This window comes from Heptranchias perlo, chromosome 28 (genome assembly GCF_035084215.1).
Source record: "Heptranchias perlo isolate sHepPer1 chromosome 28, sHepPer1.hap1, whole genome shotgun sequence".
Taxonomy (NCBI): Eukaryota; Metazoa; Chordata; class Chondrichthyes; order Hexanchiformes; family Hexanchidae; genus Heptranchias; species Heptranchias perlo.
This window is the reverse complement of record NC_090352.1, coordinates 33,282,778-33,300,637: the sequence shown is the minus strand read 5'-3', so window position 1 is coordinate 33,300,637 and position 17,860 is coordinate 33,282,778. Positions and strand designations below refer to the sequence as shown.

Below are 17,860 nucleotides of genomic sequence, written 5' to 3'. Positions count from 1 at the left end.
CAGAAAAGGCAAATCACCACATCTTCATAACAATGAAACATTTCAGAAACATTATTCCAAGTTCTTCAGAAGCTTTTTTTTTTAAAAAAAGGAAAGAACAGTGGATAAGCAGGTTTGGGAGGGTGGTAAAGAGGTAAATATATGAAGCACAGAGTAAATGGTGACAAAGTTATCAAACATTAGCATAGAACCTTATCATATTAGCACTGAACCTTAATACAATGGTATAAAATTCTTCTGTCTATCAAAGTGGAGGCATAAACCTGAATAAAACAGGTTAAAATAGCCTGACGGTATTTCACCCAATCCTATTAAGGATCCATATGGTAATATTTGCATTACATAATTTCATAGCCAAAGACACTAAATTGAAGATAAAGGAAAAGCAAAGTGAAATGCCTATATGGGAAAGCCTGAACCATGCAGATTAAGATGCCAGAGCTGGGGCGGATGAAAACTGTATACTGTTGAATATGTATGTACTTTACATAAATAACCAGCTGGTGGTCTGAAGCTGTGGCTCACCTTGCTTAAAAAACAAATCAGTCCACCTTTTGCAAAACGAGAATTCATATGGTGGTGCATGTGATATTTCAGTACCGAACCTACAGAGCAAGGGTTCTCTTATGATCCCTGGATTGTTCTATTCTTCAATAAAATACAGGGCAGAAAAGGGTGCACTCCATACAGGGACATTAGGTCCACTTGTGGGAGTGGCAAGGGATGCTAAACCTGAATGTCATAATTCTCAGTGCAAGATAAAGTAAAACATTGGAGCAGGAATGGTTGGGGGGGGGGGGGGGGGGGGAAGAAAAATCAGAACAACAAAATGTTAAGATGTACTGTACAGGTGCAGCATGGGTAGAAGCTTAACCTTGTGCAGTAGCACAAGGCAAGCGCCAGCAAAAAGCTACAGCCGACTTTACACTCCACCCGATTTCCCTTGCCAATGACTTTGGGCAGAGTGTAAAAAGGGCAGCCAATTCAATATCGTCCGTCCATTTGGCACGACTGCCCAAGACTTGATTTCTACACTTTTTTCCCTGCATCATGACCAAGATAAATTAGAATTCTGAAGGTTAAAAATGGTGGGGAAATTGAAGAGGAAGAGCAGTGAAAATACTTCTCTAAGTATTTATTAGTGATGCCAACTTATCCAGTTGCTGGAGGATTTTTAAAAAAAGTCAGTAAAGAGATGTTACTTGGAGGAAATGAAGACTATACAAATCACTCAGGCTAGACGGTTTATTCAATGGTGCTAAAGGAAACTAAGCAGGAAGTTTAAGAGGCTTTGATCATTGAGTTCCAGCAAGGACTAGAAGCAAACAATGAGAACATTTGCACAGGGTATATCCCCCAATCTCCAAGCAGAAATCTCAGAACATAGGAACAGGAGTAGGCCATTCAATCCCTCAAGCCTGCTTCACCATTCAATTAGACCATGGCTGATCATATCTTAACTCCATTTACCCACCATAGCTCCATATCCCTAGATATCCTTAACCCAACAAAAATCTATTAATCTCCTTCTTGAAAGCTCCAATGGTCCCAGTACCCACAGCCTCTTGGGGCAGGGAATTCCAGATTTCTACTATCCTGTGTGTGGAAAAGTGCTTCCTAATTTCCCTCCTAATGGCATAAACAGGTGATTTTTTTTCAGGGTTTCTGCCACAGATACCCAGGAAATACAGTACTCCTCTGGAAATTCTACCCAATGTTACACACGTTTAAAATCAGTGCCACAGCTGCAGGCCTATTAGTCTAATCAAGTGAAAATAATGAAAGACATTCAAAGGAATAGGTTAGAACCATAAAAGTTTACAACCCAGAGGCAGCCATTTGGCCACTCATGTCTATACCAGTTCTTCACTAGAGCAACCCAATTCTAATTCCACTGCCCTGCTCATTTATAACCCTGTCTTCCCATCCTTCAAATATCCCTCCTTTAAAAGACGGTCCGTCTCTACTGCCCACATGACGAAGCATGCCATACCTGGACAAGCCTTTGCATACAAAATTTTCCCTAGCCTCAGGATTTTAAATTGGTAATCTCTCCTCAGTGACTGCCAACTAGAGGAAATACATTCCCTCTTCATCAAACACTTCATAATTAAAAAAAAAATCACCTCTTAAAGCTTCTCCATTCCAGGGGAATAGCATCCAAGCAAGACTAGACATGCAATCAGTATGGAAGATTCCACCCAAAGTGACTCAATTGAACACAAAAATAGTGAAACTCAATTACATTTGCTTGGGCTGTCAGAAATCTTCTGACAATGTTCCACATGAAAGACTTTTATTTAAAAAACAGCCATTACAATCTAGGGTAAAACATGAGATTTGATATGCCATTGGTTTAAAAAAAAGACACTTGCAAAATATAGTGCGCCAGGCTGTGTTGGGGAGAGGGGGTAGGCAGGACAGAGGTGTTGAGTGGAGTCCTGCACAGGTAAGTGCTTGGATTGGTTTCTAATCTATATAAAATGATCTGGATGCTGAAACCAATTGTGACCTAGTCAAGTTAGCAGGCATGGACAGAATGTAGATGAAGATTTGTAAAGGGACTTAGATCAGTTATGCAAATTGGGTAGGAACATGAAACATAGTGGTGTGAAATATAAAGTATTACACATTGGATTAAAAAAAGTCAGATACACAATGAACAGAATTCAGATACTTAGAAAGGGCCTGGAGCTAGTAAAAGAATTGTCACTTTCAATATATGAGCAATGTGGTGAAGCAAATAAAAAAAGCAGCTGGGATAATACAGGCAGAACAGCAGAATGCAAATCTGAAGATTATGCCAAGGCACTTGTCAGACCCCAAGAACCATGATGGTCATGCCACAAAGAATGAATGAAATTTAAAGAGTGAAGGGGGATGAACTATGAGGAAATATTAGAAAAGCAAAAAGATTGGATGAGCTCGAGTGTCTGGAGAATGTGATTGAGGTGGTGAATCTCAGTGTATCAAACTGGATAAGATAAACCCAGGAAATTACTTCAAAGCAAATTAGACAACATGGACTGGAAAACTTAAATTAGAGGAATAAATTTAGAACAGACACAAGGAAGAATTTTACTCACCGGTGATAAATGTGGAATATTCTGCCAGACATTAGGGGGGGGGGGGGGTTAAAACAGGTGGATTGTAGGCTAGGAGAGTTAGGGTACTTGGGGATGCATTAATATGGACCCAAAAGCACCTTGTATTTTCAGTCAGGTGTACTTGTGGAAAGACTGCATGCAATTTGCATGGGTGTGGTTCTGGCTTCATTTTTTGCAGGGCGAGACAAAAAGAGCAACAGTATAAAACTTTTCAGGTTCTTTTCTGAACAAAAGGGGCAATGAACTACCCACAATCTGCAGTTATTGTAAACAAGATACCCATTTTTTTGGCTAACTGTCAGGCACTTTGTGTCGAAGTGTCCCCCCTCGACCCCAAATAAGTCAGTTCAATTTACCCAGGCTAAAATTCACTGAAAAGTTCATTTATAGAATGCTTTTATCAAGTAGGAAATGTCCCAAAGTGCATCCCATACACTGACTTTAGAAGTGCAGTAACTAGAAGCAAATGTGGTAGTCACTGTGCATAGCAAGATCCCACAGTGAGCTCATAAAACAGTTAATCTGGTTCTGGTGATAGTGTTTGAGGGAGGAATGTTGGCCAGGACACCATGGAACGCAATTAGTCCCATCTTTAATATCCACCAGAACAACTCAAAATAGGGTTTTGTTTTAACATCTCCTCCAACAACGCAGCACTTCTTCGGTGCTGCATTGAAGTGTCATCTTGAACCCACAATCTTAATTCAAAGCAAGAGTGTGCCATCAACTGACAAAAGAAATTCAGCAACAATGTGCACAAGTCCCCAAAAGCCCTAGAATTCAAAGTGGGCAAACAGACCTGTTCCAATCCTCAGTGGCTTCCCACTCCAAGACTGAACCAAAAATGACACAAAAACACAGACTGTGAGAAGCTCCAAATTATAATTAAAAAAACCACCACACAAGCTCAGTTCTGTCAGTTTTTTTTTGGTACTTTTTACAGGTCTGTACAACCGAGTAGCAAAGTGTTCATTGATCACAATATCATTCCATTCAAGTAATCTAGCAAAACTATTCTGTACAATGACAATTACGTTTTTCTCTTTCTTAAATATCAAATTGATTAGACATGACTTAACTCAGTGACAATCACTTACCTATAGATTCCATAATTTGTTTTTTTTGAAAAAGTTCCCTTTATGTACTCCAGTGAGATCTTACAAAATATTAATACAGTGACTTATATACACATCTGCACAGCTAGCAAATGATTGAATTACAATGCAGTGCAAAATGAGTTTAGAAAAGGGCCTCAGGCTGCAGACTAGTAGCTCTCCATCCACTGCGCATGTCCTTTTTCCACTAGAATTCGGTTTAAAAACAGGACCTTGGGAGGAAAAAGAAGATTTTAGTATTTCCCACAACTAGTAGACATTCATGTAGTTCTCTGGGAACCTCTAGCTGTCCTTATGTAGTGCAATAGGGTTACTCAATTCAAAGTTGCTTAATCCAAATTATCCTCCATGGCCTTGCCCCTCTTAACTCAAACCTCCTCCAACCCTCCAAGATCTCTGCGGTCCTTTAATTCTGGCCTTTCACAACCCCGATTTTAATTCTCCACCATTGGCGGCCGTGCCCTCAGCTGCCTAGGCCCGAAGCTCTGGAATTCCCTCCCTAAATCTCCCTCTCCTCCTTTAAGATGCTCCTTAAAACCGACCTCTTTGACCAAGCTTTTGGTCACCTGTCCTAATATCTCGTCGCTCGGTGTTAAACTTTGTTTGATAACACTCCTGTGAAGCGCCTTGGGATGTTTTACTACATTAAAGACACTATATAAATGCAAGTAGTTGTTGATCCAATTTCTGACGCACTGAACTCTCATTTTGCTGTTATTTGTTGGGTTCATTCAAATTAATTGATGAACCAAATTTTAGTGCAAAAACAACTGAATTGTCAGTAGACTAGTACAGTTTGGTCAAACTGTTAAAACTTTTTTTTAATTCATTCATGGGATGTGGGCGTCGCTGGCGAGGCTGGCATTTATTGCCCATCCCTAATTGCCCTTGGGAAGGTGGTGGTGAGCCGCCTTCTTGAACCGCTACAGTCAGTGTGGTGAAGGTTCTCCCACACTGCTGTTAGGTAGGGAGTTCCAGGATTTTGACCCAGCGACGATGAAGCAACAGCAATATATTTCCAAGTCGGGACGGTGTGTGACTTGGAGGGGAACGTGCAGGTGGTGGTGTTCCCATGTACCTGCTGCCCTTGTCCTTCTAGGAGGTAGAGGTCACGGGTTTGAGAGGTGCTGTCAAAGAAGCCTTGGCGAGTTGCTGCAGTGCATCCTGTGGATGGTACACACTGCAGCCACTGTGTGCCGGTGGTGGAGGGAGTGAATATTTAGTGTGGTGGATGGGGTGCCAATCAAGCGGGCTGCTTTATCCTGGATGGTGTTGAGCTTCTTGAGTGTTGTTGGAGCTGCACTCATCCAGGCAAGTGGAGAGTATTCCATCACACTCCTGACTTGTGCCTTGTAGATGGTGGAAAGGCTTTGGGGAGTCAGGAGGTGAGTCACTTGCCGCAGAATACCCAGCCTCTGACCTGCTCTTGTAGCCACAGTATTTATGTGGCTGGTCAAGTTAAGTTTCTGGTCAATGGTGACCCCCAGGATGTTGATGGTGGGGGATTAGACGATGGCAATGCCATTGAATGTCAATTGTAAACAATTTTACAACACCAAGTTATAGTCCAGCAATTTTATTTTAAATTCACAAGCTTTCGGAGATTTTCTCCTTGAATGTCAAGGGGAGGTGGTTAGATTCTCTCTTGTTGGAGATGGTCATTGCCTGGCACGACATCACAGTAGGCAGCCATGTGGCCCATCGTGCCTGCTCTTTGAAAGATCTATCCAGTTAGTCCCATTTCCCTCTTTCCCCATTGCCTTGTAATTCTCCCCCCACTTTCAAGGCTTGGCGAGCAATTTATTAAAGACTTCATTTGGTGCACCAAATTTAATCAATTGAATTAATAAAAGGATTTTAAATTTAACCTCAACAGGAAGAGTTTGGAGTGGGGTGAAGTGTACTATCCAAAAGTAGATCAGGTTTTAAGGATTGTCTTCGACCATTTGCAATACGCTGGATTTCATAGTGTTTGAGATGCCGATTTCAATCCAGTTTATGGCCGTTTTTCTTCAGTAACCCAAAACAAGTCAGAGAGCAAATCCTTCAGCGTTTGACAAATACTATTTGGTTGATTTGGCCAAGTGAATAACCTGGGAGGCTCAGCACTGCTCTGTAATAATCTGTGGAAGGTGACCCAGTCAACACCATCCATTTCGTTGCACAAAAGCATTGTCCTTAAGACAGCCCACTAGTATTTTTTTTTGGGGTGGGGGGGGGGGCAAAGGGGCAGCACTGCGAAGGAAATTAACTAATCACATCACCCAATTCAGTCAAGCTGGTTCAGACAATAAAGTGCACAGCAGAATCTAAGTCTGTTGTACAGACTGAGATAGAGAATTTTTTTTTTAAAAAAACAAAGTTGTTTTAACAGGTAGACTACAAGAGCCATTTGAAATGCCTTAAACTACAACCAAAAGGTTCAATGCAAGGTTCCCAACTTACCTCATCACCAACTATACTCCATATGTGTATTAGAGGCACACCACTGTTGTCATAACCAGTTACCTGAAACCAGAAAAGTGAGGATCAATACCACAACACTGGTTGAACTGCACCATTACACGATAGACTATGCTTAATCAAAAATAGGCTCCCCCAAATTTCTCCCCTCACTCTCCTGAAGGCAGCCATTCATGTTGACAGTTCCACAGGTGCCAAATGCCACTTTGGTCTTGCCGAAGACATTTTTCATTCAGGAGTAGTGAGGGGTAAGCTGAGAGACTACGGGAAACTGGGGCGGGCGAAGAGGGGAGAGGAGAGAGGAGGAGAAGCAATCTCACCATCTAATTTCAACACGCATGCACTTCTGGCAGAAGTCGCCTTCTCTAGACAGCCCAGAAACTTTAACCATCAGTAGTGTCTCTACCATCAGGACAAAGACCGCCTACCCCAGCATAGGTCAAGCAGAACACTATTGGCCAATTTTCTACTTGAGCTCAAACCCATAATCACTGGCAGCACTCAGCTAGTTCACCCACAGCTACCTTTCATGCGTGGGCACCGGCAGCAAAGCCAGCCATTTGGATGCAGGGGCATTGCAGCCAAGTCTAACCGTGCCCTCCTGTAGCATCCATAAAAGGACAAACAGGATTGATGAACTGAAACATAGGAACGGGAGTAGGCCGCTCAAGCCTGTCATGCCTTTCATTTAGATCATGGTTGATCTGTACCTCAACTCCATAGCCCTTGAAATCCTTACTGAGTAAATATATCAATCTCAGTTTTGAAATTTTCAATTGACCCCCAGCCTCAAGTTTTTTTTGTGTTCCAGATTTCCACTACCCTTTGCATGAAGTTCTGCCTGACTTCACCCCTGAATCGCCTAGTTCTAATTGTAAGGTTATGCCCCACTTGTTCTGGACTCCACAAGAAATAGTTTCTCTCTCTCTACCCTAGCAAATAAATATAGTAACCCTCCAATGATTTACCCTCCTCCCAGCCCAGAGAACCAGAGGCCAATTACAGTGGTCCTACGATCACACCAGCTAATTCAGCATGGACTAGGAATTGAATTAGACACCGTCTGGTCTGCATGTTTACAGAACCATCGGGGCAAGATGCTGGAACAAAGTTATATCTTCTGGTTAACCACCACCTGGACAGAAGTGATTTCAGGACGTGGGCTACTTGGATATGCAGTCTGATCACATTCATTCCCCAAAATAATAAACTCAGCCCAGACAGAAATAAAAATTATACAAAAAGATTTGTTGTCTCAAAATATTCAAAATTAATCCATGGTGTGTCAATTTATTTTTAGGAAATGGAACTTGGATCCTAATTTTAGTAAATCACAAAAGTTTTTTATAAATATTTATATTGTAACCATCGAGTCAGATTCCTGTTTAGGATTTTCTGTGCAGTCCAATTTGCTGAGCTACGTCTTTCCTTCAACTAAACATATAACCCAAGCGTAATGAGCACAGCAAAATATTGTTTTTTTAAAATCACACTAATAGAAGCACAGTCGAAAAGAATGGGAAGAACCAAGGAGATTGGGGGTGACCAGAGGGTCGAAATTAGGCAAGATACCAGACTTGCAGCTCCAGAATCCAGTCCAGTGATGGAATGAATGTTTGTCTACTGGTGGTAAAAATGAGTGAATATTGAACTGTTGCAATACAGTGCCTGCTGGGCATGGCCCTATAGCACAAGCTACCCCTAATTCAGCATTAATTGAATAGAATAGATGTGATTGTTTGGAAAACATCACTCTGAAGTTGGGGCGAGGCATATTGCTGTGGAGTGCGTTACTCTGTATCTAACCATGTTACACCTGACCTGGAGATCAACAACGTGCCCAAAATGGAAACCATTCCAATCCACAATAGTAGCGTCTCTCACTCTGAAGAGCCCAAAAAAAATACAACAACCAGATATTTGAAGAGCGAGTAACCACCATCTTCCGAGCACACCTTACCTGGGCAAGCAAGGCTGCACCACGCGTCATTTCATCCATCGCTGTGTTTGCTTCTTCTGAGAAGTGGTCCTCACCTGTACAGCACGGGAGAGTTACAAAAAACAGCTTTTAATTTGGAAGATTCAGGTCTGTTTGTACATCAAGCAATCACAGCACTTAAAAAAAGTCAGAAGCTGATCTCAAGAGCAATGCAGGATTTGGGGGCCACGCATAAAGTTCCCTATAGTAGATTTCCAATCAAGGGACAAATACTATACTAGTACGTGGAACATTTTAACATCTATAGAACTATTTAGTGAGACCTTTAACATCTTTTCCCTCCAATCAGTGGAGTGAAGCAATGAGACTGTACAGCCACCACATTGTGGAATGAAAAATTAAGAGATTAAAAGTTTTGCTGTGGTAGAAGTGTGTTTTTTTTGTACACATTCATTTTAAGCAGATTCCTGTGCAAGATCTAGTCCAATATTAACTTGGCATCTAGTACAGGGGTGGCCAAACAGCACTGTTAGGACAGCCTTGGCACCTCAGTCAGACTTGCAGTTATTCACTCGTTTGTCTTGTTTGAATGTTGTGGGCCTGAGGGTTAGCACTGTTGCCCTATTGGTGGATTAAACCCTAAAATCAGAACATTTAGTGTCAGCAACTTGAGTATGCACAAATTAGCAGAACATAAATTTGAACTTTATCTAGCCCCAAAGATGGAAAGCCAGGACACCTGATTTGATGGAATTCTAGGGTTTTTGGGCTAGATGGGCACAATCTAGTTTCTCACCAATTTAGATTTAAAAAGTCAAAACTCAACCTCTTGTACCCACCCCCCTAATATCTCCCCAATTAAGAAATATTCTGCCATAGTGCAGGCCCAATCTCACCATTCCAGGTGCCAGCCAAATCATCAATTGCCAGGCAAAGCACTTTGTGGAGAAATCTGTGATCATCTTGGAAGTTGGCTCAAAATCACCTGTCTATTCAAGAATTTAAGAGAGCAAGTCGAATTCAAGCAGCTTTTTTTTGGCCAAGGGTGAAGCTCTCATTCCTCTGGCCGCTGTCCAGTTTTTGCAAGACAGGCTGCCCCTTTTTAATACCAGGTTTGAGAAGCACTGACATTTAAAAAGTTCGGAATGCATTTCAAAAGCCATCATTCTAAGCAATCTCGTGGGACAGGAGGGGCTGAAGTTTGTCCATTTTCTCGCTTCTATTCCTGAATGGGTCCAGTTCCATCAGTACACTCCTGTATCTTACCCAAATGGCCATTTTTGTTGCAAGTCTGGACAGTGAATATGGAGGCTATTCTACCATGGGATACATCAAGCACAGTCATACGCTGTCCACATTCAAAACCTCCACATTTCACACACGGCAGGAATCACTGGATAGCAATCAAGAGCAGGAACTTTGGCCAATATTCCCCCTTCAGAATTCAGAGACATGGAGGTATTTTTTTTTAAATTATAGCCTCCCTGGCTGAGATCAGCTAACTTGGAACAGACAAAACCTGAGACCTTCCAGGTCTGTATGACCAGCTGAGTCACTGGGGTAGCTGCTTTCAATCTATAAATATGGATTTGAGTCAGTTTCATTGCACATGTCTCCAGGGTCTTGCTGGAAAGACAGCATTTAGGAATTTTAACCTTATAAATTCCTCAATCTGAATTACAGCAGACCTGTAATCTGCTGATGGAGATAGCTTTAGAGGGTAGCTAATTACAAGCTTCTACATACTGGCATCCTGAACTCTCAACATTAGAAGACTGGCCATTCAGTACAACTTTGGAACACTGTATAGATAACTTACCTGGGAGAGGAATTATGTTGTCCAGTAGGACCTCAGTCCCTTGGAAAGGTAGTGATACAAAGTCAGACCTGTTTATATATTAAAAAAAAGTTCAGACAAGCATATGTAGAAAGGACATTCTAAGCTCACAACTTGCATTTCTATAGCATCTTGAATGTAAAAGTTTAAGGTTCTTTTGAGATAGGGGTTGGCAAGATTTCTGTTCATCAGACATGTGTTTTCTAATGAACTTGTTCCTGTTTCAGCTGTACATCAATTAAAAAAAAGTAATTCTTACAATAGCACCATTTCTTTTAGGTAGGTGCTAGTCTTGCTGAGAGGACGGAGACATACAGAATTCACAACTCTCCTACCCTCCCAAAACCGCTCCCTCCGTATAACTCTCCTATTTACATTCACGGTCACACCTCAAACTTACCTCTTATGACCCTGCTACTCCCACGGTCTCGATCATGGACAAGGCCACCTGCGAGCACTTCCTTGTATCCGTCATCACCCATATCCTCCTACCCCCTACTAACCCTACTTTCTGCAGTCACCCTGATTAAAAAAAAGACACTTACAACTCACCTTCAAACTGCCCAGCCTTTGGCCTTCCATTCACTATACCATTTGTTACAATACTTTTACAGCCACTGATTTGCTCAACCACTCCACCTTTGATTCCCTTCCCCCCCCCCAATGAGGTTTGAATCTCTTCAGTCAAGTTTCTGCCATTCCCACGGCACAGAAATGGCCTAGTCAAGGTCACAAAGGTCATCTTCAGAGACTGTGGTGCATTACCCCATCTCACCACCTCTGCAGCCTTTCCTCCATTTGTCCAGTTCAGTAGGACTGCCCTCACTTGGTGCTACTCTTACCCATCTGATTGTAGCCAAAGCATTACCAGCTTCACTCCCTGTCCAGTTATCTCCCCTAAGAATCTGGAGATGTTTCTCAGGATGCTAGGATGTTTCTTCTACATTAAAAAGGAAGCAAATCAAATGCAAGTTGCTGTTCAAAGATGCAGCAACTCATTATAACTTCGAATTCAAAGTGGCAATCTTCTCCGATATGGAGGTCAAGTAGGACTCTCCTGCTGCTCTGGTGACACAAGGACTGGGAAGTTCCCTGGGGTGGTTCCATTGTGAACAACAGCTGGCAGGGCTGGTAACTTCATGCAGGCTGGAGCACTGCCAGGATCAGAGAAACCAGGCTGCAGACTCTGCCTGTCCTGTGGTTTCCTGGGTCAGGCAGTTCTGGAGCAGTAACCAGGCTAGTTTATGGACAGTGTCCAAAATCAGCAAAAAAAAGTAACTTCTGAACTTCAAATTTATTGCTCAAAAGCATTCTCCTTCGATAAAGTACTCAACTTACCCTCCCCTTGAAGCTAGGTAGTTAACTGAACCCCCTTAAAGAGGAAAAGGATTATTAGGGCCAACACCCCAGAATACCATTGTAGATGCAGCAGCTAGTTCAAACTCCTGTGAATTAGCCTGGATTCCAAATTTTCTACAACTCTACAGTATTGGTTTAGCTTGAATTACTTTTTGAAAAAAAAGGAACGTTAAACTGTACGCTTAAACTATTAGCAGGTACATCACCTGATTTGTCGTAGTGCTTCAATTTTAACTTGTTCATAGCCACCGTAGTCAACATAGCGAATTTCAACTTCATTTGTTTCTTTAAAATAGGCAACAACTTGGGCTCGCCACCAGGCCCCATCTACTGCAGGAGCTGCACAGATTATTCCAACTGTAGGAGTGAGAAGAGGCACCACAAGTTTTTTTTTGCATCACCTTAGCACAAGTAATTTTTTTTTTTAAATAGAAAAAAAAGAGATATATATTAATTAGTTAATTAAGGAAGTTGTTGTGCTTCAGCTTCAATGGGTATGGTAGTCTAGTGGTGATTGTACTGGACTGAAACTAGAGGGTTGCAAGTTCAAATCTCACCTTGGAAAGTTATATTCAAAAAAAGTGATTTCAATAAAATCGGTAAATTATGGGCTCGCACCAGAAAAGCGATTGTAAAAGCCCAACTACATAGATTATTCAGCCCAACTGGTCTATGCCGGTGTTTATGTTAGTGAGAAGTGAGTGTGAGAAAGAAGGAATCCATGTCACAGGTAGAACATGCCCTCGTGTTTAGGAATAAGCCTTTTGTTAAGGGCAACTATTTCTCTCCCCGTTCCACTCCAAGAGCAGATTAATTCATTGGTTAACAAAGACTAGAAACACTTAACTTCTAATGGAGGCGTTAGTGTTGGGATGCCTGGCTGAGAGTAAAGGAGGAACATTTGTTGATCCATGTTGCGTAGTACATGGCACGTAGGGTGTGTGTGCTGTTGTACAAACATGTGTCCGGCATTGACTATATTCACCACCATCACGTCAACTGTCACGCCATCTGGAAGCATGAGCTGTGGAAAACAAAGAAGATTTTAATCAGATGCAAAAAGGAAGAAATAATTAGAATCATAGAAAGTTACGGCACAGAAGGAGGCCATTCGGCCCATTGTGTCCGTGCTGGCCGAAAAAGAGCTATCCAGCTTAATCCCACTTTCCAGCACTTGGCCCGTAGCCCTGTAGGTTACGGCACTTCAAATGCACGTCAAAAGTGCTTTTTAAATGAGTTGAGAGTTTCTGCCTCTACCAGGTCAATCCAAGCACATTTTCACATCTTTAAACAGGATTTTAACTCCAGACCTTCAGGCTAGGCTGGAAGGTTTTCTGCAACATAAACCAACAATTTAAAAAAAAATCCAATAATTCACTTGACAACTGACCTTCAGAAAGCTGTCACAGCAAGCAACCTTTTAACACTGCACATTTGAGACAGTCTCCTGCTAAGAAGCTCTTAAGACTGCCAGCCACTGAACGGTGACATTTACTTGTCCTGTCTCATACTGATTGTGTTTTTATTGGTTACAACACTACTTCAGATTGTTAATTTCTGCAACATTACAGCCAACACGAGTCAAAACAACCATTCTAAAGTTAGATGACTACAAGTGTTCCAAGCTCAGCCACTTTCTTGGTAAGCTTTCCATTAAGTATATTCTCCCCACTCACTCCTCCACCGGATAATTGCATCTGTCACCTGGTCTGGAAGCCCTTGGTGAGCTCCTGTGATGGTTTAAATGGATATTGCAGCATTTGTTTACTTCACAATCAACTTTGTGTTTATTAGTTTCTACAAGCTCCTACCCCTTAAGAGGCAACAATAGAAGTCCCACTGTCACCAAATAAGCTGAAATCAACTATAGACCACCAGTTTGAGTTTTTCCGCAATTCCCACATTAGCCATCCTTGCTCCGAAGCCACAGGATTGCAAATTTATGGTCCATTTTGTGTTGTACACCCACACCATAGAACCAAAAGGAGTTTACCAACTATTTCACTAGCCCATGTCCTTCTAAAATCTTCATGTGCCAATCCCCCTGCTTTTGAATTGGCAGCAAATGCTGATAGTTTCCTCTGTCCAAATGATTATCTATATATTGATACAAAAGCACTCCAGAGTCTGAACAAATGCATTAACGTCACAATCTGTGCAACACTGAAACCGTAACCCTTTGTTCCCCCTTATCCAACTTACCATCCATGCTGTTACATTCCTTCATCTACCACAATTTGATTTTTGGAACATCTTATCAAACGCCTTGTGATAAACCATACCCACAACATTTAATATATACATGCCCTGTATCTCTAGTCACTTAAAAACTTGAGTGCATCAAGCATGACTTATCTTTAATATATCCATGCTGGCTATTCTTAATTATCCCATGCATTTCGAAATGCTCACTAATTTGATCTTGAACTCTAAGTTTACCTACAACAGACTGACTGGTCTATAGTTACCCAGTTTATTATTTCTCTTTTCTTCAACAGAGGTGTTACATCCAGTCTTCTGGCACCTCCTGAATATTTGATGATTGAAAATTTGTGATCAAAGCCTCTATCTCCTCTCTGACTTGCACCAAGGACAGGGCAAAATGACATGAATTAGGGTCTTTAAAGGGATCTTTAATCCATCAGCTGGGATCAAAAAGAACAAATCTGAAAGGGCAGCATCGCAATCCACCACAAATTATCAAAAAGCAAAACATAACAGGAACTGAGCTTCAGTACAACCTTGGCAAAATAACTTAGCATAGCTGATGTTCCAGTATAAATACCACATAATCCTTACCCATGAGGTTATGGGTAATGAAGGTAGTGTCAGAGGAGGAGGAGCATATAGATTAGTGAGATCCAGCTCTTTAAATTTCTTTCCGATCAGGTTAAGTGCTTTGTCTACCTGCTGTTGACTGCCTGTTTAGGAAGAGAAAGAAACAAAAACAAAAACTCAGTTGCATTTAAACCCTTACCACAGGATATTTTGCTCACTGAAAACTAGTCAGCCAGATTGTCTGCAAAGTTTTGCCGAGACTTCCACTGGTTGTAAAGACCAGAGGAAGCTCTATGGTCACAAGTACTTTGCAGCTACGACATTCAAACTCACCCACCTTCCTTAAACTGGCAGCTTGATGGCTCCAAAACATCACAATTGCTGCCTTGGTAAGAAGTTGAATTCTCTCCCTTCTCAGTAAAGTTTTTTTTTGTGGGTGGGAGGAGAAAGGAGAGGAAACATTTTTTGCCCCCATTAATTTATAGGCCGCTAAAATGAGCTGGTTCCATTGATACCAAATTTGCCCCATTACAACGTAGGAAGTGTCAATACAAGAATCTGCCACATTACAACAGCGTTGCATCATTCTGGCTGCAGATGTCTGGCACAGGTGGGGGAAAAAAACCTCCAAAATCCTAAAGTTAAAAAGCAAAACAACTTGGAGAAGCCGAATGTCAGGGGGCATCGACTGCATTCATGGGCAGACAGCGAAATCCCCCAAAGGGAATTTGTGCCTCCAATGGCACGGTCAGTTGCAAAGTGCCACGCTTGCTGTCAGAAGCAATACCAAGTGGGGGGGGGGGGGGGGGGGGGGAGGGGTGAAATTAACAGTGAAATCAGTGGCGAGCCTCAAGAAGGTGCCAGTGGGGCAAATTTACTTCACTGGTCACATCCCGGTCATTACTCAATCCAGTTTAGAAGCTGAAACAATCTTATGTGCGAGGGGTGAGAGGAACACTTGGGCTTGCATTAATATAATGAAGCAACATGGCCTTGGGACACCCCAAGTGCTTTATAACCAATTACTTTTTGAAGTCTAGTCATATATAGGAAAATGTGGCAGCCAATCTACACGCAGCAAGGTCTCAAACAAAATAACCGATGGCTGGTTGAGGTGGGGGAATACTGGTCAAGACACAGACAACTCCCCACTCTTTATATCGCTCCATGGTACCTTTGACATCCAGCTGAACAGGCAAATGGGGCCTCAGTTTAAAGTCTCATCTGAAAGACGGCACCGCTGACAATGCAGCACTCACGCGTTGAGCACTGAAGTGTCAGCATTAGGTCATGCGCTCAATTCCACGGAGGGTTTTGAACCCACAGCCTTCCGACTCAGGCAGCTGAGGTCAAGCTGATATTTGAGCAAAGTTTACCTCTTTATAAAATAACCTTAATTCAGCTCCTCAGATGTCAGTTAGCTGTGTGTTAAAAGCCAGAAAATCCTGCAACCTCCTGTTGAGCCTTTTGACCTACAAATCCAGAGCTGTGGCATATAGAATTGAGAACGAGACTTTAGATTAGCTGGTTCCAGAGCTCTTCATTTATTATACTGAAGTCTGCCAAGCATGACAGGTGTAAGGCCTTGGGGCATCAGCCTGTAATCTGGCACTTCTTTGAATGTAAAGCAGGGCTCAAACAGCTCACCATTCCTACAGCAGTAAGTTGTCATGCACATCTGATCATTTAAACCTCTTAAACGGACAATATTGTGAACTACTGCAAATTACACATGAAATTTTTTTAAGCGGGGAACTCAAGTGACAAGCCAAGGAGAGGTGGTTAGGTGGTTTGTCACCCAAAACAGATGGTTTATAATCTAGATTTGTATTTAAACATTAACCAGTCTGGTTCACACATTGCTCAATACAAAGATTGCAGTACAATCTCAGGATAGATAATTATGCAAGATTTATAAAATTAACAGTATAAAATACAAGAACAGTTGGTAGACACAAGGAAATACATCTTTTCAGCAAGTTATTGACCTCAAACAGATGACCGAAGTGTGTGCTCAGAATATGTGCATTGCAGTCCTTCAAAACAAAAGGAGCTGGTCAAGTTCCAGAGACAGAGAAACAAGTTAGAGGAGGTAGGTGGAGTAGTTGGGGGTCAGTGATACTCATGAGTTATGTGGTCACTTGGAGCTTGCTTGGAGAGGGATTTTCCAGCAATTGGTTCCTAAACTGACCTGAAGTTCCTCCCCGCCCTCCCTAGGAGACTGTGAGCAGGGGGTGGGAGTTAATGGTGCATTGGACGGCATAGAGTCTGGGATGGGCTCGATGGACCAGATGGTCTTGTGTTATATTTGCATTTATTTTTCACCCAGTGTGATTAGTGGAATTCAAATATTTGGAAGAACTTTCCACTGCCTCAACTTTTCCACAGCTTGAATGATCTTTGCTGCTCAGTTTTGTACTTGCTCAAATCCAGTAAATGTTTTTAAAATTAGAAATGACGACCAAAATTGCACACACTATTCCAGGTGGGATAATCTCTATGGTTCATACATATACAAGCAAGTTTGGAGTAAGTCCTGGTGACAGAATGCTGCTTTTGAGGAAACATGTTCATCCCACAAATTACAGGCCATTTTCCAGATTCACATTGGATGTTAAAGCTAAGGACTTTGCATGAAAAAGAATTTACATTTATATAGGACCGTAGGACGTCCCAAAGCATTTTACAGCCAATGAAGTGGCCTGTTGCAATATAGGAAACAGCCGCCAATTTGCACACAGCAAGATCCCACAAAAGCAATGAAATAAATGACTAGATCATCTGTTTTAGGTGTTGGTTGAGGGTTAACCATTGGCCATCAGGGAGAACTCCCCTGCTCTTCATCGAATAGTGCCATGGGATCTTTTATGTTGACCCGAGGGGGGCAGATTTTTAACATCTCACCTGAAAGACACTCAGCCCTAGATATGCGGGCTCAAGTCTCTGGAGTGGGGCTTGAACCTGTGACCTTCTGACTCAGAGGTGAATGTGCTACCACTGAGCCACGCTGGCACCTTGCAGGTAAGTCAGTTTCACAATCTGCACGCCTGTGCAAGACACAGACACACTTGCTCCTGACCTACCTTCTATGTGACAGATCTGGAAATCTTGTGTGTAAGGCAGTGTGGATATGTAAATCTTGGCACCAGAGGTCTGTTTCAAGAAACTCACATATCGTCCTTGTTTGCCAATTAACCGTCCAACCAGGTGCTGTGAACAGAAAAGTGGCAGGGACATGAATTAGAAAATTACAGGAAGAGAA

The 17,860-nt window shown here is 42.1% G+C and overlaps 1 protein-coding gene across 2 annotated transcripts in view; it reads right to left on the bottom strand.

Annotated features, from left to right (window-relative positions):
- Positions 1 to 3,970: 3,970 nt before the first annotated feature.
- akap1b (A kinase (PRKA) anchor protein 1b) overlaps positions 3,971 to 17,860 on the bottom strand; it is a 46,953-nt gene continuing 33,063 nt past the window's right edge. For both annotated transcript variants that reach the window (XM_068008409.1, XM_068008410.1), the window contains exons 4-11: positions 17,682 to 17,808; positions 14,620 to 14,741; positions 12,669 to 12,844; positions 12,027 to 12,179; positions 10,444 to 10,511; positions 8,646 to 8,719; positions 6,668 to 6,730; positions 3,971 to 4,434 (exon numbers count right to left, since the gene is read on the bottom strand). In XM_068008409.1, coding sequence (XP_067864510.1) covers positions 4,372 to 4,434; positions 6,668 to 6,730; positions 8,646 to 8,719; positions 10,444 to 10,511; positions 12,027 to 12,179; positions 12,669 to 12,844; positions 14,620 to 14,741; positions 17,682 to 17,808 — 846 coding nt within the window. In that variant the 3' untranslated portion in view covers positions 3,971 to 4,371. The remainder of the gene's footprint in view (positions 4,435 to 6,667; positions 6,731 to 8,645; positions 8,720 to 10,443; positions 10,512 to 12,026; positions 12,180 to 12,668; positions 12,845 to 14,619; positions 14,742 to 17,681; positions 17,809 to 17,860) is intronic.